Source organism: Kogia breviceps, chromosome 10 (genome assembly GCF_026419965.1).
Source record: "Kogia breviceps isolate mKogBre1 chromosome 10, mKogBre1 haplotype 1, whole genome shotgun sequence".
NCBI lineage: Eukaryota > Metazoa > Chordata > Mammalia > Artiodactyla > Physeteridae > Kogia > Kogia breviceps.
The window spans coordinates 64721787-64748576 of record NC_081319.1 but is presented as its reverse complement, the minus strand read 5'-3'; the positions used below and the strand labels follow the sequence as shown (position 1 = coordinate 64748576).

At 39.4% G+C, this 26790-nt stretch overlaps 1 protein-coding gene across 42 annotated transcripts in view; it reads right to left on the bottom strand.

Moving 5' to 3' along the window:
• DST (dystonin) overlaps positions 1–26790 on the bottom strand; it is a 503614-nt gene that overhangs the window by 145443 nt on the left and 331381 nt on the right. For 38 of the 42 annotated variants that reach the window (XM_059077098.2, XM_067005926.1, XM_067005928.1 and 35 more), the window contains 17 exons: positions 26126–26221; positions 24777–24902; positions 24019–24171; positions 23674–23828; positions 23340–23466; positions 22686–22869; positions 21362–21519; positions 20281–20459; positions 19214–19352; positions 18195–18388; positions 16898–17060; positions 15972–16055; positions 15155–15262; positions 14545–14643; positions 4343–4471; positions 2015–2103; positions 874–1009 (listed from right to left, as the gene is read on the bottom strand). In XM_059077098.2, the coding sequence (XP_058933081.1) occupies positions 874–1009; positions 2015–2103; positions 4343–4471; positions 14545–14643; positions 15155–15262; positions 15972–16055; positions 16898–17060; positions 18195–18388; positions 19214–19352; positions 20281–20459; positions 21362–21519; positions 22686–22869; positions 23340–23466; positions 23674–23828; positions 24019–24171; positions 24777–24902; positions 26126–26221 (2319 nt within the window). The other 4 variants (XM_067005934.1, XM_067005933.1, XM_059077102.2 and 1 more) reach the window with 2 other exon arrangements.

Genomic DNA, 26790 nt, shown 5'->3' with positions numbered 1-26790 from the left:
TGCATCTGTGAACTGAAAACTTCATATCGTGTACATTAAGAAGGTTAGTGAGGACACAGGAAATGATGAGGGTGAGGAAACAGGACACACACCTAGAAGGCAAACCATGCTCTCTGCAATCGGGTGAGATTAGTCTCCTGACACAAGAGAGTTTCAAACCCCATGCTATTGATGTTTACAGCATACAGACGTCTTCACAGATAGCCAAAACCCATGAGCCAGAAAAATCGTTATATACCCTCAAAATACGACAAATAGTATGTAAAGTACTCCAGGGAGTGAGGGAATTGAATATAAAGATAACTTTTTGAATACTGGATTTTGTGTTGAATATGTGTTGTCAAGTTTTAAAAGTTTAAGGATAGGCCAAATTTTAAGCTATTTCTGTTATATTTTAAGAAGATGCTAGAGCATCCTCATTAAACATATGGCCCAGTATTTCTCAAATAAATCTCATGGATATCTCTGAAAATCAGACAAATCCCCTAATACTCCAATGTCACCTTTAGAGGTGACTCACAGACTATTTTATACCATCATATTTATATAGTAAAATATCTACCATATCTATATAACATATCTATATAACAGTAGAGGAATGGCTTTGACAGAGAAGAGTTAGAAAAATGAATGATTCTTTCCTTTTACCATGCAAGGCAGAGATTAAGATGTCACAGAAATTGATGACAGCAAGTGTAAGACTGCATTTAATGAACAACACTGAAATCTTCTAGTACTTAAAGAAACCCCACCCATGTTTCTTCCATGTACACAACTCAAGGTCATTTCTTTGTCATTGACATATATTACTACAATCATGCAGTTAAACTAAGAGTCTTAAAACAGTCTCATGTTCTAAATAAATAACATTACCTTCTCCTCTCCCTTTATATCTCCTAAGGTTTGTGATTGTTGTAGTTGTTTCAGAGATTCACTAAAGAATAAATTATAACTTTCTTGGAGAGTTTTCACTTGTTTTTCCAATTCATTTCTTTCTTCGTCTGTCATTCTAAATTTACCAGAAAGTACAAAAAGACGAATATAAGTCTTCAAGTGATAAAGATGACACACTAGCCTCGATGATTTTGTAAAGAATACTTTCCTAAATTAGCATAGGGTCATAAAATGTAATATAATCTCAAATACAGATTGCTCAGGTCTTAGAATGGTCGTATTTGAAAATTAAGGATGGCCCTTATGACCCTAAAAACATCCAGGAATCCTTCTCTTGCCTGGAAAAGGACTAGAGGAAAAGAGTGTAAACTAAAATATCAGCACCTCTCTAGCATATACAAATTTCTAAAATAACAACTGCTGTTATCTGACAGAGGGAAAGATCCCATTGTTAGTTCCAACACGGAAAAGGGACAAGTAAGGTACCATGATTCAAGATGAAACTTGTTCAAGCAGAAGGATGAATAAAGAGGAAATTTATAAGGAAATTAACCCAATTTCCTTATAAATTTAACCTAAGGTACAATATAAAATCATTCTAGAGTAATTCTAAAGATGACAAAAAATATTTAAGAAAAGGGTAGATTCCTTCCCTGCCTGAGGCATTAGCTGAAATATATGAAGTGCCTTGTTGCAAAAAGCAGAACCAAACCACAAGAAATTAAGTTGCTACAGTTCTCAGCTAAGAAAATGAAGAACGTATTTACACACATTTTCCAAAAGGTAGGTCTTGGAGAGTAAGTACTACTCAGAATCAAGACTTGGCTTGGCATCTTTACAACTGACTAGCTACAGATCCTAAACTCTCTGAGCCTGTTGTCTCTTCAGCAATATATGGGGATAATAAGTACGTTTCAGGGTTTTGGTAAAGTCCAAGAGTGACGAAAAGCTACAATTAAATAGCTAAGTTTATAGTCTTAGGTTATTATATTACTAAGTAAATTTGTGATTGAGTCCCATTTTTAAACTCTACGTTGCAATTTACCATCCTCTACTTTGCTAAGAGTTTTGAAGACCACTCCCCTACTTCAAATAAGAGACCTAATGAAAACCAACATACTTGTCTCCATGTTTAGCCAGGAAGAGCTGCATAGTTTGCAGTGCTTCAGATAATTGTTCCTTCTTGACTGATATTTCCTCACTGGAAATCTGCGAGGTAAAGAAAACACACTCAAGCTCTTCCTTAACGAAGACGAGACAACAGTCATTTTAAAAAACTCCAAGTTTTCATCAAGACCCACACGATGGGAATATTTTCAGGTGATCTGAGTCAATAACCCATCAGTTATTACTGGTTCTCAGGCCTGGATAAGGAGACTGCTTTATTGAGAATGCATGATAAAGGAAAGTCCCTCCCTCTAACCCTAAGGCCATCATTTCCATGAGGAAATAATAATACCACATGATATGGTTCTGGCATTTGTCCCGGCCCAACCACGAATAGAGAATGCCTTAATGATACCCCAGGTGGCCAGATGTTCAGCACTGGCACATCGCCAACCTCAAAAAGATACATGAACATGGAACAAAAACCTTCCCTTCTTTCCCCCAAGCTCCTGGATACAATGCTCCTTTGGAAAAAAATTCCTCTCTAGAAGTATTCCTCTCTAGGTCTGCAGGTCAAGATTAAATAATTTCTATTACTAGGACTTCACTTGCAAAAGTCGCCTGTGACAGACAGAGAAATAAAATTGACCTCTTTACTTTCTCTTAATTCCTCTCTGTATCATTTCTGAAGGCCTAATATCAGAAATTAAATGCCATTCTTTTAAGTGAACAGAAATGAAATGATGTGACAATGAAAAGGTGTATTTTCCCCAGACGTATTCTACTGAGAGTCAACCTAAAGTCTATGTTTCATGGCTATAGGTAATAATGAGGCTGTGCTGATTTTTTGAAAGACACATTTATTACTGACATCAAATTACCTTAAATTTCCTCCAACAGAGAGACCCTCAAGTGTTATTCAAGATTTATAACTGGGGCCATGATCTGCATTGCAAAGGTATCTGTCTACTTTTATGTCTGCTAGGTCTAAAACTAAAACTAGTCGGTAAAATTTTGGAGAATTTAAAACTACAGAATGAGGAAATACCAAGCGTTTATAAACCATGTTCCTGAAAAGAAACTTGTTCTCTCAAGAAATCCTTGCTAAGTTTGTGTCCCTATTTTAGCTCATTTACTATTTGACAGGGGGGAAATGAAGAAGATGTTTTAAACTAAATATTCGCATAAAATTGCTTCGAAGGTTTTGGGTTTAAAACACTAAATGTAATTTTCCTTTCCAACTTATTTCCCCCACACTCTATAAAATGCAGTTTGCTAGACTATGAGCTAAGCTGGCTTTATTTCAACTGAATGAGAATTCAAGTAAATACTCAGGTCTATAAACCTCTCCCGAGGGAACCTCAAATAAGGTTCATCTGCCTCATACCATAGGCGAAATGAGACAAGATGTTGAAGCTTTCTGCTATTGGAGTATGTCAAAAATGTCTGTTTCAAGTGATGACAAGTGTATACTGATGCAGAGCTGGAAGGGAAAACTAATGATCGCCTCTGTAGTTTCCACAGGTCAGGCAGGAGCAGGAGGGCAGTGCAGGAAACATAATCGAGAAAAATACTGCTTACTTAGTGGAAATTTATTTTTTAAAATATAGCAGCAATTCCAGCGTTATCAGTAGCAGCAGCAAAACTGCTTAACTCAGTGCCCTAAGAGCTTCAGGTGGGACAGCCCAAAGGACACCTCAGAGCAGTAACATCTCACGAAATGCAGCCACTCAACTTAGGTCAAGTAGTGGGGTTCAGAACACAGCCTACAGAACTAAAGACTTCATTTAGGGAAGGGAAAGAATCTACAATTTCCAGTGGATGATGGGAGAACACTTCTTTCAGAAATAGAAAAGACCCAGAAAAGCACAACTAAATGTGATCCTCAAATGTTAACATCTTGGTCTGCAGTTTGTTGTTCTTGAAACTTTTTGTTTCTATTCTAAGAACGAGCTTGCAACTCTTTATGACACAGAGGGCATGAATATACTCAGGGCACAAAACAGAGTGACTCTGCTCTCCTGCAACGCTCATCAAAACGATCAGGAAGCAGATCTCACTGTGAGGAAAAGCAGTCCCACATATTGGTTGACTAACGGTGAGACTAATATTGATGAAGTCCAGGTTTTGGAAGCAGAGACAGCTTCTTCTGCCACATACTGTGATTCCTTGGGCAAGTTACTTAACGTCTCTGATCCTCATTATAACTGCATATAGAAACGGGGGAAACTAAAGAATTAAAGGAGTTTTTTTTTTAGGTGGACTGTATCAACTCAGTAAATTCTCCCCACTATAATTATTGATATTATCATTATTATTAAACCAGGACCTCGGTGAGTACCTTTTGCTTAAAGAAGGAAGACTTTTCAGCCTTCTCTCCATCTTTCAATGTCTTGCTGATATTTGATACCCATTTTTGTAATTCTTTGGCTTTTTCAACATGCTCTTTCTTTTCTTCTTCCAGTGACTTCTGACAGGTGTGAGGGTTAAAAAAAAAAAGATATATTCCAGTAAATTACCGAGCCATTAAAGTGATCTCTCCACAGAAAACAAGGATTTAAAAATATTTTTCATCACACACAGGTTACTGAGATATTTTATTCATTTTTTACCATATTTAAAAAGTCACGTAGCAGATGTACTTCCAAAATGTTTATGGTAGCAAAGCAAGCTGTGAGAAATAGTCTTGAATGATCAGCCTAACCTCCCAGCTAATCTATTAATATGACACATTTAAAAACTCAACTTTATTCATGAAGCACTAGAGGAAATCTGAATTGCTGCCTTTGCATTAGCATTACAATCATAATTGTCGTGACAGAAAAGTACCAGACAATGAATGGAAAGCTGAAAGAATAAAGTCTACACAAAACAAAAAATACGTAGAATGAAGAAAAACCTTCCCTCTCCTCCAACACACAACTCATTCGTAATGCTGCTTTTAATTACAAAGTTGTAACTAGAAATGGGAGATGGTGGTAAAATATAATATGTAAAGAAGATTACGACATACAGAAAAACTAAAAATGTTCATTTTTCAAGGCAATCTGAAACACTACAGCCTCACGGATGTGAGAACAAGTTTACATTTTCCTCTGTGATTCCACGGTTCTTTCTTAAGTGCTCTTTTGGTGAGTGTAATGAATCATTTAATAAATGGGAATCCTGACACCAGGCTGGATCCAGGCAGTGATGCAGAGTTCTGAAGAAAGGATGCTGTAAACTCGCTGGAGTTCCTCAAGCTTAGCCCATATTCCAGGTAAAAGACTTTCATTTTAGTTTGGGTAGGAGTCAAAAAATGAATCTCAATAATCTTCATAATGGAACCATTATGAAGAGCAGTATATCTTTTGTTATTTTCCATTTTAAAAGTGTTCTCTCTCTGGCAGAATGGAGTCTAAAATCCAAGCCTCCTGACCTTTAGTCTAAAGGAGTGATGCAAATTCTTCCAGATCAGGAGACAGCAAACTTATTCCGGAAAGGACCAGAGAGCAAATATTTTAGGCTTTGTGAGCCATATGGTTACTGTTGGAACTACTCAACTCTGTCCTTGTACCTAAAAGTAGCCAAAGACAATATGTACACAACAATGTGTCTGCATTCCAATAAAACTTCATCTAAAAAAATTTTAAAAAAATTTTAAATTAAAAGTATTCTCTCTTCTGAGCAGTCAGGTGTTTCCAGCCCTCAAGAAATTAACTGTGCTTCAAGCATGTCACACAATTACTAGGCCGTGGATCTCATACCATCAAGCTGTGGACAAAGCAGACAAACTAGACAGCATCACCCCTGACTCTGGTTCTATAAACAGGTCCTATTGTGAAGCATAGTAGAGGCTGGAAATCCCTGTCATCAAGGGTTCAGATACTTCTAGGAGTTTAAGTCCTGTGTGGAAATCAAAATCAGCTTTTTCTAAGGCTTCTTTATATGTCAACTTTCTTTTCGTTTGAGGACAGAGGATGTTTCTGACATAGGACTTTTGATCTTTGAGCTTTGTAGCAATGAAGACATCTATAATCCCTACTTGGAGGGCTTCTTCAATCGACAAGCGGGACTGGGCCTGGGGCTCAATCAGCCCCCCTGTCAAGTACTGAAATTCCAGACAGCGGATTCCCATGTCCTTACTTATGATATTTGCACTCACAGCTTCCACCACTGACATCACTTTGTTACTGATAGGGTGACTGATCCCCGTGACGACTAGCTCACACTGCCGCAGCTGCTGCGCAAACCCCTCGTCCACCAGGCCTCTGTGCAAGGCCTCGGCCACCCGGTACCTCTTGCCGGTCAGAGGGTCAATGATGCCCCCGGTACTGACTTGGGCTTCGAGGCATCGGAGGGCGGTGATCCGATCAACCAGATTCCGACGTGTGGCCTTCAGCACAGAGATCCTCTCCCCACTGGAAGTCAGCCAGTACCCCGCCACTGGACTGTGCAAGTCCTTCTTGGGGACTAGCCTGCTCAGCAAGGAATCAGCGAGTTCTGTGAGTGTGAGGAAGCCTTCCTGATACTTTCTGATGGAGGCTTTGTCAATGGTTCCCTGCTCTATGGCCTCGCTGATACTGAACTGTAATCCTGTCTTAGTATCAGTCAGCATACGACAGGGATGCCCATAGGACTCAAAAAACGTGGCTTCCTTCCACTGATACTGCTGCCCCGACAGCTCGAGGTAGGTACTTTTCTCAATCAGCTTTCTCTGGAAAGCCTCGTAGGCAGTCAGTTCTGCTCCTGTCTTAGTATCGACGACAGCAATCCTGTGAGTTTTCGCTACATTGAGATTGGAAATGTTCCTCTCCCCAAATGGAAACAGAAAGCACTGCCCGTCTACGTCAAAGACACACATGCGCAGTAACTCTGAGTAATACAGGGTTCGCTTGTTATTGGGGTTGGGAAAGGCTCTGGTGTTGCTGGATGGCTCATGTAAAAACTGCAGGATGGCGTTATTTAGCAGCCCCTGCTGCAGGGCAACTTCTGGAGGAACCCGAATGCCCCTCACGGGGTCGATGACGCCCCCACTGGCAATCTGCACCTCCAACATATGTTTGCCCCTTTGCCTGTCAAGCATTCTATTTTCCATGGCTTGAAACACTGACAGTGTCTTAGAAGAACAGGGATACCCCAGGGCCGCCTTCTCTGCCTCAAGGAGGCTGATTCTGAACTCGGGGTCAACCACACCTTTAAGGATTGCATCCTCAACAGAATAGGTCTTCCCTGAAAGGGGGTCAATTATGAAACCCGTGGCCGCCTGAGCTTCTAAAAATGCTAAAGTGATCATCTTATCGATGATGATTTTCTTGGCAGCTGAGGAAAATGAAATCTTTTCTGTTGTGGATTCTAGGTAAAGCCCTGCGATGGCGGTGGCTTTTGTCAAGAACTTGCTCAGAGTTTTCTGAACTTCTTCAACGGTCTTAAGGCCAAGTCGCAGCTGCTCAACTGTTTTCATGTCCAGAAGCTTCACTTCGACCAACTGCCTGGCCGTCACAGGGTGCCGGAGCCCTTGGAATTGAAACTCATCATCCCTGACCGAGCATGCTTGATCACCACCAAAGTTCTGAAAGGTCTCTGGTTCTGAGCCCTTCTTAAGAACATCTCTTTTGAGTACACCCAGTGCCCTGCACCCTTCAAGCAGCCATTCATCAGCACCGGGGACTGGGCTCTTTTCTTGCTTTAATGCCGTGACTTCTGTGTGCATAGCACACTGCTTGTCCTTAGCTATCTGCAACGGGAATTTGTAAGACATTAAAAGTCATCTAAAGAACATTGTCATGCTATACCCACTCTTAATCCAAATATAATTCCTAGAATAACAAAGATGAGATAAGAGAAAAACACTTTCAAGCCCAAGAGGGTTCAGGAACAAGAGATATTATTTTGACAGTCTGAAGTTTAAACTTTAGATGACAATTAAGGTATTAAAATGCTGTGTCTAAAAAAGACAGGAGATAAAATCTGTCCAAAAACGCGTTAGAAACTAAAGTTAACTTCTTGGTTTTTCTAGTTTTTTTTTTTTTTTTTTTTTTTTTTTTTTTTTAGGGTCAAATTTTTCAGAACAGAATCCCATAGATATGACAGGATAACCATGACCTCTGTGTTTTTCATCTCAAACATTTAAAAATTGAAGACTGTAGTTTGTAGTAAAGATTCAAGTAAATCACTAGAAAATGATAGCATGATCTTCTGTCGGACTACAAAGAGTCAATCACATTCAACACGGTTAAAAAATGTAGCCTAGCAGAGAAAGGAAACGAGAGCGGAAACTTGACAGAGGGTAGCTGACAAGGTTCCAGAATCCAGGGTATACCTCTAAGGGCGCCAGAAGCGTCACCAGGTCTATTTCACACTTGTCATCTTGACACCTGACAGCGGGTCTGGAATTGTACAGACCTTGATTTCTTAGCTTCTCGATTTCTGACGGTCTTGCAACAGGGTTCATCTCATCAAAAGTTATATGTAATTCGGTGCTGGTTTGAGAAAAGTATTCAGAGTGACACTGCTGACTTTTCTCTTTCTCAACCGGAGACCCTGACGGCCCGCCCTGGCCCTCTTTCTGCATCTGTTCAGCACCCGGATGTTGCCATCTTTCCTTCGAAGGCTGTGGTTCCTGAGTCCACCTCTGTAGAGGGGACCCGGCCACGGGGGCAGAGGAGGAGAAGTCCACTGGGCGCTGATACTCCTTCACTGCCATCTCAAGATGTGGCTTGAAGGCTGGGTTCTTTTTCTGGATTTCACACTGGAGCACCACTAACTGATGCTCCTGTTCTTTTATCTGCTGATCCATCTTTTGCTTCAGGTTTTCCACCTCCCGTTTCTGGGCGACCAGCTCATCTGTGAGCTTCCGACATTTCTGGTAGTGATGTGCCTCCCCATCCTGCCCTCGATGCATCTGCTCACGATATTGCTGGAGCTGCCTCTCAAGTTCTCGGATATTTGTTTCACAGAGCCTCGCGTTCTCTCGCGCCCTGCAGTTTTCCCGCCGGAGAGACACAAAGTCGAGCTGGATGCCCGAAATATCATGTTCTGTGATAACTCTGGAGTCCATCAATTTTTCCATCTTTTTCCGAAACGCCTCTGCAGAACGTTTGAATTTCTCAGATTCCTCCTGAAACAGAACCATCTTCCTGTGGGTCACCTGCTCCTCTAGGATCTTCAAGTGCAGTTCGTCTTGCACCTTTTTCAATCTGTCGTTCAGGTCCTGCACCTGTGCCCACTGCATCTGCACCGTCTGCTCCCCAAGGCGTTTCTCCTCTTTGGATGCACTTAGCTCGGCACTCAGACTTTGCACCTCCTTCTCCGTGTTCTGGATGATGAGGTCCTGCTGGTCACACTTCTGCTTAAAATCACTTACTAAATGTTGACTTTGGGCCAGGTCTTCTTCCAGGCATTTGATTCTCCTCTGGAAATCCTGTTCCATTGTCGTCTGTTGGTGCAAGTGTTTGTTTGTGGCACAAAGCTGGTCTTTAAAACCATCCGCCTGGATTTTCAGTGCTTCACATCGTTGCTGGATGGCTTGTTTCTCTAAGACCACGTTTGCTGATTCTGCCTGAATTCTCTCCATCATTAACTTGGTTTCGTTGTTCTGCCTGGTGAGCTCGTCCACTTTGTGCTTTAGTATGTCTGCACGGTCATTACTTCTCTCCAATTCCTCTTTAAGCTTTTGGATTTTCTCGTTATTTTCCTTTTCGGCTTGAATATTTTGAAGCAACTGTGCGTGGCTTTTCTCAAATTGTTCTTTCAGGTGATCTGACTTTCTCTGGCAGGATCGTGCTCTTTCGCCAGAGAAGTCCTTGTCATCCTGCAAAGAAGTACCCTGTGAATTTAAATGCTGGACGCTCCTCTTGCTGACAGCCTGTGTCCTGGTGATCCGATCCACCTCCCTCTGCAGCTTCCCTTTCTCCTGCTGCAGAGATTCCAGTTCTAGCTCACAGCTGTGCTTTATCCTCTTAAGGTCATCGGCCTCCTGCCTGACCTCTTCTGCCTTCCCTGTGGTCTGGCTCAGCCGCCTGCCCAGCTCCCGGAGCTGCCGAGAGAACCCCTCCTCCGCCTGGTCCTTCCTTTCCAACTCCAGCTTGAGGCATCTCAGTGCATTGCTGGTTTCACCCAGTTTTTCTTTGAGCAAGCGAGCCTTTTCCTCCGATGAGGTTTTCTTGAGCTGCAGGGCACTGAGCTCATACTTCAGCTCCCTCCTGTCCTTCTCAGCCTTTCTCTTGTCCACTGTCAGCTCATCCCCCTGCTGCTTCAGTTCCTCAGCCTGGGTGCTCGTACAAGCTGGCAGTGTGTCTTCTTTGTGCGAATGCTGCCTCTCGGTTATTTTTCTTCTGGCTTCCGATTCAGTTTTCTGCTTTTCCATCAGCTGTCTCTCCACCACCTGTTCCTGGAACGTGAGGTCTTTCTCCATCTGCTCGACCAGCTTCAGGAGCTCCTCCTCGTGGTCCTTCTTTCTCCTTAGTTCCTCCATCAGCTTATCTTTCTGTTGCTCCACCTCGTGGAGGCTGGAGTCTTTCCTCTTCAGGTGGTTCTCCAGGGCTCTCCTGGTGGCGACGTGCTCCTCCAGCTGTTTCCGGAAGCCACGCAGGTTCCTCTCCACGGCCTCCCTCTGGGCCTCGGCCTCGGCCGTGAGCCTCCTCACGCGCTCCAGCTCGCGCCGCGCCGCCTCCTTCTCCCCCTCGACGGCCTCCAGCTCCCGGCGGTACCTCTGGGCCTCGCCCTCCGCCCGCATCTTCTGCAGGGTGATGTCTGCTGCCTCTCTCTGCTGCTTCCTCAGCTCGTTCTCCGCTGCCTCCCTGACCTTTGGAAGCTCCTCCTCAACCTGGGACTTCTGCTTCTCAAGCTCAGCCAGCATCCTCTCCAGCTCTGTTATCTTCCCCGTGAGCTTGCGATTCTCCAGCATTGTCACCTCCTGCCGCTGGAGCAGAGCTGAGTACACTCCGTGCTCAGAAGCCTCCTGACGGCTTTTCATCTATGAGAGACGTTCAGAAGGGTCAAACCCGTTCGACTCCAATCTGTCTTCAAGAATCTGAAGCCATGCTCATGAAAGGACTTACACAGACCAGTGAAACCAAAGGCAGAACAAACCCTACCACCAACCCCACCACCATGTGCAGAGAAGAAGCTTCAGAAAGTCAGTAGTCGGAGAAGACGAAAAACCCTGTGTGTCAGGTTTGCTAAATCAAGGAATCTTTTCTTTTCTTTTTATTTTTTTTGGTTTTTTTTTTTTTTTGGTCTCTTAGGAATAATTCTGCTTTTAAAATTAGCTAGCTCAGAATTTTACAGCAAGAAGGAACCTTACAGTATGACCCTCACCCCAGATGAGGACACTGAGGTCTAGGGAGGTTAAATAATTTTGAAAACTCACACAATAGGCAAGTGACAAAGTAGGAACCCAAATTCTCACAACAGTCCTCTTTCTGCTCTCACACACAACTCAGTCCTATGGGCTAAGAAGAACATACAATGTATAGGAACTGAATGACATTAGAGAATTTAGTTTTCATTTTCTAGCCCAATGGAAATTTGAAATGATATTTACATTCTCCTGTCTTACAGTGAAAGAAGCAAGATACAGAACTTCGGAACAGAGAGCCAACTGAGGAAATAATACTTAACATAAGGAAGGAGGAAAATTATACAAAAATCTGTAATTTCTACAATCAAATGCCTCACTAATTTATATTTGCCCTACTATGATACTTACAATAGTCAGAATTGCTAATGCAAAGGCACATATAGTCCCTGGTGGCTTTAGAAAAGATGTGCTTCATATACTCACTGATTTTGTTGTTGTCCTTAATGACATGGCTCATATGAATCCACCTTGACAAGAACCTTCAGATACTCCATAAACATAAAGATATTTGTTAAATATAAATGCTTGTAAAAGTGTACTTTGGGATTCAGCTCCAATTAAGAAAACTTGTTTACTCTACTGATTACAGAATCAATCTCAGCTGGGAGAAATACACTTGACTACAGAACATGATCAGGGCTAGTTTATAATCACAACTTAATTTCTCTTTATTAATACCATAAGGTTATTAGTGTCATATCATCAGCTCAAAATCATCATAGTTAGAAATAATTTAAACAAAAGGAGGGAAATTATTCTAAATAGCAGATTTTATTTTCATTGAAAAGCCCTGGTAAATCTCAAAAATTTAGTTTATATTATAGACCATGAATCTTATTTTTCTTCCTCTCATTTCTTGATCCCCAATAATTTTGATGAGAATTTTAGATGTTTCCTTTGCTAACCAAAATATGATTTTTAATAAGAATTCATATGAAAACAAATCTCATCACATTCAGCAATATTTAGTGTTCTATTTTCTTTATTTTCTTATCAGGGTCAATTCTCAGTGATACTGAAGCATTTTATCTGCTTATACATTAGGTGTTCAACATGTTTTCAGCAGACGATTTCTAAAAGGGTCTTTCTCAATTCCTCGTCAAACTCTGTTTAAAACTTAGCTGTTGCTCAGAAGTTTTGAGTCCCTCCCTTTTTCTCTTGGTCATGTTCTAAGGTTTAAAAAAATGAAAATTCTCTCAGAAAAAAATGTCTGTTGTTAAACTCTCAGTGTTCTGGAGTCATTTTAGTGACTGATAATAATCTCATGTTGCCTGGATAACTCTGAATTTTTTTTAGCAAATATTAGGAAAATTACTAGAAACAATTTAGTCCTATTGCTGATTTGCTTTCTTGTATATCTCAAACTTGTTCAAATAAAAATAACTTCAAGTTTTATCTAAATGTTCCCCAGGGAGACATGCTGTCCTTTAATCTCAGCAATTAACATTTAATATATTTGGCGATCAACAAAGACTAGAGAAATATCTTTATCCATTTATCTATTACAGACACTCTATGAATATTTCTGTAACTAATTTGATATTATCTTTGAAATTAACTCGAATCCCTATTTGATTTCATGTTTATCATGGAAAATTCTGCTCTCTGACCAAGATCTCTCATGTGAGTCTTTACAGACCCAGTTTCAGAAACACTACTCTTTGGAATCTGAAAACTGAGCTATGTATCTTTTATAAGATATTCCATTATTAATATCCTTAAGTGGTGAAATTTTAACAAGGAATTTTAAATTCTATTTTAAATTATAATAATCTTTGCATGGTCTTCCATAAGCTACATTGTTTTGACTTTAAATTCAACATAATCTTTTATATTTCAAAGGATGACAAGCATAATTTTGGATATATTTCAGGCTTTTTGAAATATCTTTTGGTTCTATCAAGTTCTATTCTGTTTCATCAGATACATTGAGCAAATTGGCTCATATATGTGCAGACATACATTGTCAGAAAGGGAAGGGCTTAAATTATTTATATAACATTTAACTACAAAATACACAATTTAAAAGATCTGTATACCATTTAAAATGGAATCACATCTCTTAAAAACTAAGAATGTAAAAAAATTATGGACTTTCCTTCATAGATGAAAAATGTATGCCAATTATTTGAATGTGAAAATATTCTGGTTCTCCTTTCTAAACCCAAAGGAAGTTGGTTATAAAGACTTGCAAGTAGCCATGTTAGTGATTTAGTTGCCGAAAACTATTAACTCTGAACAGACAAAAGTAGTTTACAAAAGCGGTCATAATTTTAGAAACTAAGAAAGCAACATCTATTAGACATTTACTACCATTTTGGTTCTCTCATTATATGAATGGAGTTATACTAAGTACAGTCACCTACAGAATTTCAATAATGGTCTAATTAAAATGGCTAATGCCCCACAATTTACTTACTATAGCATTTGGTTTACTATTTTTGTCTGTTCTGAGGTTAGGAACAGAAAGCATATCAAGATAATAGAGCAGAGCATACTTTCAAAATTAGATACAATAGCCTTTTATGAAAATATACTTCCATAAATAACTCCTTATTCTTTCTGTTTCTGAATATATTTTAAATGCATAATCAAAGGCACTGAAGTTCTCCAAATTAGAATGGTACTTAGTCTTTTTAACATACACCATGTGTTTTTGGCAAAGCTAAAAACAAAACCAAAATAAACCCCCCCACAATTCTTAAAAAGTACTACCATTTTGTATAAACACCTGCTACTTCTAACTTAATGGCTTTCATGTTTTAAATCCTTGAAGATGTAAATTAATTTAAAATGCATAAAACAAATGTGTTTGTGTAGTATTTCTGCAGATATCATAACAGTAGTAACTATACTTCAAAGAACAATACTTCTCAACTGTGAGAAAACTGAAAATCATTCTGCTAAACTGCCAGCATTCCATAATTTAAATAGAACCACTTAACGACATTAACGCTCTCATACTAGAGCCCTAGAGTAAAATTTAAAAATTTATTTTCCAAAAAGGTTGTTCCTTTTTTTTTTGTAATGTTTTTCAGTTTGAGAGAATCTTAATAACAAACCAAAAAATCCTAGGCCTCTACTGTTTTTCACTGTAATTTTATAATTAATCACTTATACATCAGCTCTCAACCACGTGAGTTTATCATGAAACCATCTCGTGGCTCCTTTTCAATAACCTGCCCATGGTTAATGGTTACCTCCTCCTCCTCCAGACGCTTCAATGAGTCCCCAGCAAATTTAATATATTGTGTCATGAGGGTGACCAGAGCCGTATACCGGGTCCTCAGGTCCATGAACTGCAAGTAAGGAAAAACAAAAAAAACAGAATCTCCAGTTGCCCTAAATGAATGAACACTGAGTAATAATTAAAATATTAACTAGTCTTTGGGACAGGGAAGTTCACGACTCCCCAGCAATGATAACCGAGTAGGAAAGAGATGACTGCTGTGCAAACCACAGTGATGACAATCCTCTTCTAAATTTAATCATGATACACATTTACTATTCTCTGTAATTCATTCATCTTGAATGAAGATTTTCAAAGGTTTTTTAAAACCCTTAATAAGATGCATTGTTATAGGTAGACAGCATCTGTTTGGGATGATGGAATGTTCTGGAAATGGATTGTGTTCAAGGTTGTACAACATTACAAATGTACTGAACACCACTGAATTGTATGCTTTAAAATGGCTAAAATGGTGAATTTTCTATTATGGGCATTTTACCACAATACAAATGTATAAATGTAAAATTGCTAAAGCGTTGCTTCTCTCTTTTACACCCTCCCCATCTCTGGACGGGTATCACCTCTTGAATGACGAGGTCTGCCGAGCTCTGCATTCTCCGGCGTTTCACTGGAGACTTTTGTTGTGAATCCACCATAGCCCGGTAGGTCATCGTTTGTAATTCGTAGTCCTGTATAAAGGAAATGGTAAGATTAATTAAAGCAAAGCACTAACCCTTCATTCTATAGTGACTTGACGCAGAGAAAGGGCATGTACTTTCACTGAATAAGTCAAGAAAATATTGTAAAACTACATTTTCAAGAATCAATCCAATCCTGACATGTTTCCAAGGTGGTAATAAAAATCAGAAACATTTATGGTGGCCAGGAAAGTTCCTAAGAAGTCTCTTTAGGAGTTCATGGAGACAGTGTGCCAGTTATTTTCAGCCTCTCTCTCCTCTAGTTAGGAAATGGGACTGCAGATCTGGATGGGTGAAGCTGAGGTGTGGTGGGTGACTTAGAGCACAAGGTAGACGTTCTTCCATGGAATATTGCAGCAATACTTCCATGGAGTACTCCAGCAATACTTGCATGGAACACTCCAGCAAGGAGGGGAGGGGGGGAAGCAAAGTGGTAAGAGGCGGATTACAGAGCTACATTTTATTCTGGTGCACATGGGGGTGTGGCCAGGCTGTGCACGTGTGTGACACAGAGAGAGAATGAAAGAACCAGGGGTCGTCACGTGACTCACACTTTCAGATAAGTGACAAAGAGTGAAGATTCTCTGTTTCACTTTTTAACACAGATTGAATGACCTGCAAAGGCTTTAAAAGTGCACCATAGAAGCACCTCCCTGAATATCTGAACATGAAATCTGATGCAAGGAACTGGTCTTCTCACCTTCACTGCAGTGGAGTACTGTTCTGCGTATTTCTGACACTCATCCATTTTGCTCTGTTTCATTTCTATTTCAGACACCAGCATCTATAAGTACACACAGGTTACGAGAAAAAGGACAAGGAACCCTATGCTATCCAACAACTTGAGACCTCAGGCACTAAGAAATACCCACATCACTTAAGACTACAGCTCTCTACCCCACTGCACTTTAAAAAAAAATTATAGCCTTTATTTATTTATTTATTTATGTGGCTGCACCGCATGGCTTGTGGGATCTTAGTTTCCCAACCAGGGATTGAACTTGTGCCCTCGGCAATGAAAGCACCAAGTCCGAACCACTGGATTGCCAGGGAATTCCCTCTACACCACTGCACTTAATGTCATCTGCCTCATGGGTAAAGTCCAAGCTTTCAAGATTAAGCCACTATGTGACACCCCCTCATGAGGCTTCCAAAGCAGAAATTACTAAACTCCATGGGAATTATCCACAAGTAGACTTGAAACCCTTAGCCCCCACCTAATCCTGATCTAAAGAGAGCTAGAAATTCCTGGCCCCTCAAGATGGAACAAAAATCTCAAAGCATTTAACTCTTGGTCACATGTGGCTGTTTAATTTTCTATGACTAACCATTTTTTTTTTTAATGTAGGATCCCACAAAACTATTGCAGCCAGCAAAGTACCACAGAGATTTCCATACCTACAATTAAATGATCATTAGAAACTTGAACTGCCCCAACATGCAACTTTCTTAAATCAAAATAAGGGATGGATGTAGGTTTGAGTGTAAATTTTTAACATTTGTGATTTATTCCCTGCCTTCTTTGAAATAGTTGCTGACTTATCGTACTAACAAGAGAAAGGAAGGTCAAGGTCTGAGTGACCAAATGCAGACACAACCCTAGCACAAGGAACTGTGTTTACACACCTTCTGTTGATTCAATTGTGTGGCTAGAGTTTTACTGTTTTCAGGCTGGTTTTCCTGAATCTTTCTCTGAGTAGTTTCAACTTGCTGGATCCAGTCATCTAAAGGGTGATAAGTATCTCTGTAGTACTTCAGCGACTTCCCAATGCCTTCCAAGTCCCGTAACCTGAGAGATTAACAAAAGAGTAGTCACGGTTTCCAAGAGTAACCAATAGGAAGGCGGAAGGTGTAGAAAAAAAGGGAGGGACAAAGTATTACTGTCCTAAGATGCACTAAGCACAACAATAGGGGTGTGTCGAGAATCCAAGGCTACAGCATCCCAGGCCCATCTCCAAGGGCACCTACACTGCCTTGGGTTGAATACAAATTCTTTTTCTCCAGGACTTGTGCAATTTATCGGTACTGATTATTCTAGGGACAAGCCCAAGAGACTAAAGCTAAAAAGCAGGAAAACTGGAAAGTTAACCATAATAATTATCAATTAGCAAGTCTTGAAGACCCAAAGTTTGCAGCAATGGCAGTTCACTTCTGAAAAAATGACATGGTAGCAATGAATGGTTCAACATGGACTCAGAGGGTACTTTCTAGGAGCTGTGATTAAACACCCCAGTTTCTATGATTTTAAAACCACTACATTAAACCTACAGATCATGTATTTTAGAGATTAGATACTAAATATTTAAACATAATTTATTTCTCACAAATGGCACTATATAATAAAAGCATTTTAGATGCATTAATAAAAACATAAAAAATGAATGAGAAGGAACACTATTCCATTTCTTTTAAGATGAGCCCCCAAAACCATCCCATTTCTTTTCACTTTTTTATTTCAGTCAGCAGGCAGATGATTTTGACTTTCTTGTATCTTCGATTAAAATGAGCATTAAGACATTTCAGTTTCTTTACGTTTCCCAGCCCTAGGAAATGCATGACCCACCCTCCTCTTACTAAGTCATGGTTATTTTGATATTATCAGTGGTAATAATTAGAGAACTACATTTTTTTTCCTTCAGAAAAGGCAAGTAGATTAACTATATAAATGCCAGAGTACATCAACAGTTGTAATAACACAGAACGGAAAAATAAGTTACTTGGAAGTTAAATATCTTACTAAAGCCCACCCTATAAAAAAGAAATGTAATTGGACAGAACTCTTGCAATTAACACAATTAACTACACATGGAAATTAACTCTATGGAATGAATTACATATGGAAGTAAAAAGCCTAATACCTTTAGACTTTACCCAGAATACAGAGATTAAATCTGAGCTAAAACTGAATGAAAAGGGTACTAACCTGTTGTCAATCTGAGCATGAACATTCTGCCACCTCTCAACCAACTGATCTGCTTTTTCTTTGTGCCAGTCAAAGTCAAGGTCACGCTCTTTGTAGGTTTTAAACATCTCATCACTGATGGTCTTTGCTCTCTGTAGCTCATCCTCCAGTGCATGGAAGACCTCTCTCTTTTCATCCACTTCAGATCTCCATTGCTAAAATACATCAATTTATAAAGTTACAAAAATGAATCAACCGCTCAATGTGTAAACACATTATTCACCTAATTTTACAATTCATTTACAAATGACTGCTATAAAATCAGACAATGGAAAGAATATCTTTCATATACAAAATATTACATTAGCTTGAACCTTATAAAATTGCCAATATTTGACTGTACTTTGACCTAAAAAAACCAACAGTTTTACAGAGTTCAGTCTAACAAAATTTGCATATCAATAAAATAAAATACATTTCATAAGCAAGTCTGCCACCTCGGTAAGTCTTTTACATTGTTTGTTTTTTAAATATCTACTGATCTTATTGTTTAAAAATGAACACATGCATTAAAAAAATCAGAGAAAACTTTTCACAATTGTTTTACAATATCTTTACTCAGGGCTTTATAAATGGAAGAAGAGAAACAGAGGAGTATAACTATCAGCCTTCTTCCTTCTTAGATTAACTACTCTACTCACCTCCTTGATTTCTTAAAATAACTGCCTCTTTCCACAAGAGAATCTATTACCAATAATTTACTTTTTAGCTTCAACTCCACTTGCTGCCGACATGAATGGACTATAAAAACCTACCGCCAAAAAGATCCAAACTTCAAATGAAAAGAACTCACCTCAAACTACAAATGAATGAACACTTATTTACAGTAAGCCATGGTACTACAGAGACAGGACATGGAATGGACAGAAATGTACTCAAGTTCAGATATTTAATGCCTGATGTCTGAAGACCTGGGCCAAGTGCTAGAGAAATACTTTTAAAGGATAATCTTAAAAAATAGCCAGCAGTGAAATGCATACCTTTAAAGTACTCATTAGATTCTCAATGTTATTCTTGTCAGTTGTAACTGCTTCCTCTTCACACAGTTTAGTTTCATAGAATTTTACAAGGGCTTCTGCAGCATGAGTGTTTTTTAACACCAAGTTGACAATTTTCAACCTGAAAAAGAGAATTCAACAACACCCCCTTTTGGTAAGCGATTATTTTCCCGCAATACAGTCCCAAAGCACCATGAGGGTGCATATTGCAGCATGTTCTTCATCCTGAGACACTGACACTTTTATTACAAGATTAACATCCCACTAAGTAAGTCAGACAGAGAAAGACAAATGCCATATGATATCACCTATATGTGGAATCTAAAATACGACACAAATGAACTTATCTACAAAACAGAACCAGACTCACAAACATAGAGATCAGACTTGTGGTTGCCAAGGGGGAGGGGGTTAGGGGAGGGATGGAGTGGGAGTTTGGGGTTAGCAGATGCAAACTGTTATATAGTGAATGGATAAACAACAAGGTCTTACTGTAGAGCACAGGGAACTATATTCAATATCCTGGGATAAACCACAATGGAAAAGAATATGAAAAAGAATGTATATATGTGTATAACTGAACGACTTTGCTGTAGCAGTGACTCGGCAGTAAATAACACAACACTGTAAATCAACTATACTTCAATAAAATTTTCTAAAAAGGATTAACATCCCGCTAACTGTCTTCTAACAGAACCCATGCCCTGCCCCCACAGTGGTCTTCAGCAGGAGATTCCAACAGTACAGGGGCTTCTTTCAAACCTAAGTTAGACCAAGCCTGGGAGGAAAGTCCTATAGGCTGCAATAGCTGAGCTACCAAAACTATAGGTAACATGTGGGAAGATCATTAATGCTCTAGTCTCTGAAGCTCACATTCCCTTTCAGCATGAAGATGCATCATAAGTCCATAGAAATATTTAATATATTTGTTATTAAGAAAAAAAATTTGTATTCTTAAAAATGAACTTTTGGCTAAACAGCCTATATATGTAAGTGGCACTTTTATGAAGCCAGTTTAGATGATTTCTATTAAGGCAGTGGTTCCATACTTCTCTATGTAGGTGGAGGACATGGAATAGACGTGGTTCATGCTCTGGACGACCACGCTGAGCTCGGATCGGAGGGTGGGAGCCGTGGAAGAGGCGGCTGCTTGACTGAAAAAGTCGTCGCATTTACTCGTGATTGTGGCCAAATCGCCTTTAAGTCGCTCCAGCTCTTTCTTTAGTTTCTACACAACAGAGAACAAACATAAGGATTAGGCTATCACTCCAGATGGTGTCTCTTTCTTCAAACACTTAAAAAATACACATTTCCCATTATGACCCTTGACTTAAACATGTACATATTCTTTTTAATTGAAGTGTAGTTGATTTACAATGTTGTGTTAATTTCTGCTGTACAGCAAAGTGATTCAGTTAAACACATACATACATTTTGTTCATATTCTTTTCCATCATGGTTTATCACAGGATATTGAATATAGTTCCCTGTGCTATACAGTAGGACCATGTTGTTTATCCATTCTATATATAATAGTTTGCATCTGCTAATCCCAAACTCCCAGTACTTCCCTCCCCCGCCCCGATTCCCTTTGGCAACCACAAGTCTGTTCTCTATGTCTGTGAGTCTGGTTCTGTTTTGTAGATATGTTCATTTGTGTCATATTTTAGATTCCACATATAAGTGATAACATACAGTATTTGTCTTTTTTTGATTTAATTCACTTAGTATGATCATCTCTAGTTGCAAAACACTTACATACTCTTTACTTTTTCTTTATCAAAGAAATGAAGCCAAAGCAGTCAAGTTTCATAATCATTCCCGCACTGTCCGTCTCTTCAGGCCCAAACATCTAATTCAGTGCTCGTGCATGGAGCAGGTGAGAAACTGTGAGAAGCCCTCGCAGCCTCCACAAAAATGGGTGAGAAAGTACGTGTTCCTGTGTTTACCCAAGTGAGAGATGGAACTGAATTACAGAATCCTCGTCTGCCATCAGCATTAAGTACATAGGCAGACCTCACCAAGTGACCCCTGGCAAAGGGAGCGTGCGAGAGGTCGCAGAGTCGACAGTAAAGGTCATTAAGACAGTAATCTGTGCTAATCTTGTCCCCACGCGCTTCTCAGCCTCACCTCCTGCTCTGAGATCCTGAACACGCTTTCGTGAAGGTCGTCTCTCTCCAGGGGGGTGCGGATCTGTCTGATGAGACGGTCTTCACAGCTCTCAAGCCGAAGCCTGAGGTTTCGGACTTCAGAGATGTAGAGATTATAAGCTGATTCCTCTTGCTCCTCTGTGAAAATAAATGTAATGTTTAGAAAATACCTCATTTTCTATCTTTTGGATGTTCTCGTTCATGATTTAACATGGCAGTTTTACTACTACTGAAACACAGCTAGTCAAACTAATGTTACCAGTTATTACCACAAATCCACCCCAAGGATATAAACCTTGAAATCTTGGACATTACAGTTTACGAAGCTTTAATAAAATTTCCCCAGTGCCACTTAAAGTAGCAATATCTGATTTATGATGTCTAAGGAAAGTAATATATTGCTCTGTTTTGTGTTCACAAAAATGTGAATTATATTAGTAGCAGATTAATAATAAAAACTAAATTAAAATCCTTTAAAATGAAAGGTAAAGATTATATTAATGTTTAAAAATTTTTTTAATAGAGTATTACTACTAAGTTTTTTGGTCTCTAACTTATATCAAGTGTTTGGAATAAAATTTATTTTTATTTTATTTTATTTTATTTTGTTTTTTTGCAGTATGCAGGCCTCTCACTGCTGTGGCCTCTCCCGTTGTGGAGCACAGGCTCCGGACGCACAGGCCCAGCGGCCACGGCTCATGGACCCAGCCACTTCGTGGCACATGGGATCCCCCCGGACCGGGGCACGAACCCGTGTCCCCCGCACCGGCAGGCGGACTCCCAACCACTGTACCACCAGGGAAGCCCTAAAATTTATATTTAACAAAAGTTAACATGACAAAATCTTTTCCTTCAACCCCTGTATAAAATTCAGGTTTGGTTATAGGAAATCTCTGCCTTTTGCTCTCAGTTTTGCTGTGAATCTAAAACTGCTCTAAGAAAAAGTCTTTAAAAAATCTAAGTCTGGTATATGGAAAAATAATTGCAACTTTTCTGAAACTAAAAGATCATCATTCTGAACATTACACTGCAAAATAGTGAAAATGTTTAAAAGTAGATACACTAAGAATTCATTGTCATATGACTTGGTTGACATCTTTTTATTAATTCATCATTGGGAAATAACTGAATCCCTCCTTGAATCTTCCTACCTCAAACATGCATTTAATGTTCCAATAATTGTTTCTACCTATTACAGGTGGAGTGACAAAATATACCTAAGATTGAGGTTCCCATTGATAGCAGAAAATAGCCTGGACTAAACACCCATGGGGAAAAAAAAGGCAAGGATTCCCATGCTTTACCTCTTTCTGCAGATTTAAGAAGTTCTTGATAATACTGCTTACACACATTAACCTCCTTTTCCAGTTGTGTTATATCTGAACCTGAAAATATTTGGGATTCCTGGCTATCTTCGAGAAAATCTTCAAAACGAGACTGTAGATTACTCAGAACTTGTTGATGTTCACCAGGTAACATTGTCTTTATCTAAGGAAGACCAGTGATCCATTATAGTACTAAGAGTAAAATTTCAAAAGGACAGATCTCAAGTGGGTCTCACGGGACATGAGTTTATGTTAATAGTCGTAAATAGAAAACCATTGGAAATTAATTTTTTCTTCATTTACAATCTTAGGTTTTAAAAGATGAGAAAAAACAAGACTATAAAATTTAATAAAAGAAATCAAACTACACCCATCTCTATATGCCCAAACACTATACCGTGTCTCCCAATGAAAATGTAAACCTTGAATGAAATATGGGATTTCCAGATCCCCCAGTTCTTAGAAAATGCCTTGTATACAACATGTGTAGGACAAATATTCATTGAATGAATGACTATTATCATGGATCTGCTCGACTCCATCTTACCCCAGAGAAAATACAAAACCCACCCCTCATGACAAGGGGCCCCAAATCTTTGTACAGGTCAGGTGGATGTGTAGATTTATACTTACTGAAGCCACACTGCTTGCTCGGATTCTGTCAATTTCATTGATGAGATAGTGCCAGGAGACCACACTCTTCATGTTTATGTGAGACTCATGCCAAAGGGTCAGGACGTTCTGATACTGCTGCTCGATTCTGAAATATATGAAAGAAAACTCAAGATTCAGCCTTTCCACTCCCTCTGAACACAAGCTACAATTTTTCTTTGTGTTTGTGACATATACTAGGTTTCCTAGTTCTAGGTCCTCCTGATCTTATGAGCCTTGTCAAAGCACGGATTGTTTCTTTAACCTTCAGAGAATTCCACAGCCAGGCCTACATCTGGAGCTAGTGTGCACAAACCTGTTTGCAAAGTCGACTGCCTCTTTATTTGGAGGAGGGACACTGAAGCACACAGACGGGACCATGGCTTCGTTCCCAGTGGGGCTGATGACCTTCCACTTAGCACGATGAGAGTTGTTTGCCAAAATACATTCATCATCTTTGAAAATGGTTATCTGGTTTTAAAAGAAGAACAGAATAACAAGATGAGGTCACTGTGGTACTCATCTTTTTCCATATCCAATCTTGGGATTTTTTTAATATATTTTTGAGGTGGAAAACATTACCACTAATGAGCAATATGACCTCATTTAAAAAATATATGAATAATGCCAGAATCTGGTCTGTTTCTAGGAGTTAAAGTACCTCAATTTGTCTGTAGTCACAGATGGCTTTGATCGGAATAGAAGTTTTGAGTGGACAGTCAGGATTTCTTGGCTTCAGCTGAATGATTGTTTTTGCTCTCCCCATCAGGCTTGCGACGGTGCTTTTATACTGCAAAAGCTCTTCTTTCTCTTCCTAGGGAATAAATCAGATGGATTTTAAAAGTAAAAAACGTGTGCACTCTGTTCTTTTAGGGCGGCTTTGCCTAAACGAACTTCACCAGAAGAATCTTCCCTGACCACCTGGTCTAAGCTTTCAATCCCTCCCCACCCCGCTGACACCTCTCTTCCCTTGTTTTGTTTGGTTGTTTCTTTCCTCCTTCACATTTACCACTATCTAACATACTACGTATATATTACTAATTTATCATGTTTATTGAGCCCCATCCCCAGCATATAAGCAGGATTCTTGTCTGTTTTGTTCACTGTTCTATCCCCAGCACCTAAAATAGTGTCTGGGATACAGAAATGCTAACAAGTATTTATGGAATGAATGACTAAACACAGACACACACAACACAGTGAAAGCATTTTAAAATATTGAGGCAATCACATGAAAAACACTTTTGTTGTATTTGTTACCAAAAAACACTAAAACCGAATGTTTAAATGCTTGATTGAGGCAGAAATATCAAGAGTACCAATAAAACATGAAGTTCTGCACATAGAGAATATAATAAAGCACTAATCTAGTCCTCACTATACATCACTGATGAAACTTGCAGGTTTTCCTGTTCGTACCATTGATTCCTGAACGAGGTCCTCCAGCTTGTGAATGCTGCTGGACCTGTCACAGCCGTACTTCCGCTGAATGGCGTCTTTTAGATTCCTCAAGTAATCCGTGGCTTCTTTGGCATCATTGAAAAACTAAGGAAAGGTGAAAACTGGCAGTTAAAGTGTATGCAACGTCAGCAAAGCCCAGAGTTGTCAGGTTTGAGTACCAGAGCCCTGTGTGGACCCCTCCTATATGGGAACAGAATAAGATCACAAGAAACTTAGCCCAAATCATTCCTTTAACCAAACACCAATTCTTTTTTTTTTTTTTTTTTTTTTCACATGCCTGGGCATATCGTTCTGTTTTTTTTTTTTTTTCTTTTTAACATCTTTATTGGAGTATAATTGTTTTACAATAGTGTGTTAGTTTTCCCTCTACAACAAACTAAATCAGTTATACATACACACATGCTCCCACATCTCCTCCCTCTTGCATCACCCTCTCTCCCACCCTCCCTATCCCACTCCCCCAGGCGGTCACAAAGCACAGAGGTGATCTCCCTGTGCTATGCAGCAGCTTCCCACCAGCTATCTAATTTACATTTGATAGTGTATATATGTCCCTGCCACTCCCCCACTTCGTCACAGCCCACCCCTCCCTCTCCCCATATCCTCAAGTCCAGAAACACCAATTCTTGAACTTGGATGATGATGAATGAATTCTAACTGTCCATCCAAAGTTTATGTCTATAGAGATCAGACTGGTGGCTGCCAAGGCGGGGGGAAGGCGGGGGAGGGATGGATGGATTGCAAGTTTAGGATTAGAAGATGCAAAATGATATATATATAGGATGGATAAACAAAAAGGTCCTACTGTAGAGCACAGGGAACTATATCCAATATCCTGTGATAAACCAAAATGGAAAAGAACATGAAAAATAATATATACATATATATATATAACAAAGTTTCTCTCTATACTGTGGTTTTGGCTCGATATTATTTTGACTGAACTTCTATTTCACTTTAGGGTCCAAACAGCTGTTAATCGGGGGGTGAAATTCCAAGAATATTTTAAAACTTCTGAAGAACAGAAAGAAAGCTCTCTGTAATGAAACAGTTCCTTAATAAGAGAAGCATGGACAAAATTAAGATTTTCTGACATTTTAAGCGGTTTTTAAAGTATTTCTTCCTTACTAGAATGCTTCCGTTTACCCTGAAGAACATATATCCCTCTACCCTACAAAGAAAACATTTTGGTTTCTTTCCCCTGAACACCACATACATGCATCTTAACAGTACATTATGGAAATGTTTTCTGTAACTCAGCCAAAACTGCAATACCATCGATCAACATGGTGATTCTGCCTCCATACCTCGAAATAAGCGCTGTTCTCCTTTATGTGCTTCTCTACGCACTGGCAGAGCTGCAGGATCCAGCTCCACTGCGTCTGCATTGCCGCTCGGTAGGCCTGACAGGTAAAACATAGCCACTGTTGCCGTCTGGACAGTAAGACACACAACTCACTTCTCAAGGATAAAAGACTCTAGTGTCTACATAGATGATGAGAATTCTTTAACAGAGTAAGACTTGAAAAATTGGGGTAGTCAAATGTCCCTCTAAACTACGAGTTCCCAGTTGTACAAAGCCAGCCCTAAAAGTTTAAATATAAATTTTTCATCAGTCCAGTCACTTTCTTTCAAATTTTTAGCTTCTTGACATTTTTTCTTAAAATATATGGAAAAAGCTAGCTCTGGCTGTTTTTCCATGAAAACCTCTTTAATATTAGAAATGGATGCAAGCTATCCCAGCTCTTTAGAAAACCAACCCTCCACCAGCCAACACTTGCCTATATGGCATCTTCAGATATGCCTCCTTCATGACATTTTCCTTCATCTTTCTTTTTTCTGAATTTTTCTATTACTGTATCATAAAATATCCCTCCTGACACAAAAATATATGGTCTGTAGTTTTCTCTGTCTTTGCTTCCAAAACTAGTCTGGAAGCTCTTGGCAGGGGTGGGGGTGATTTATTTGTTTG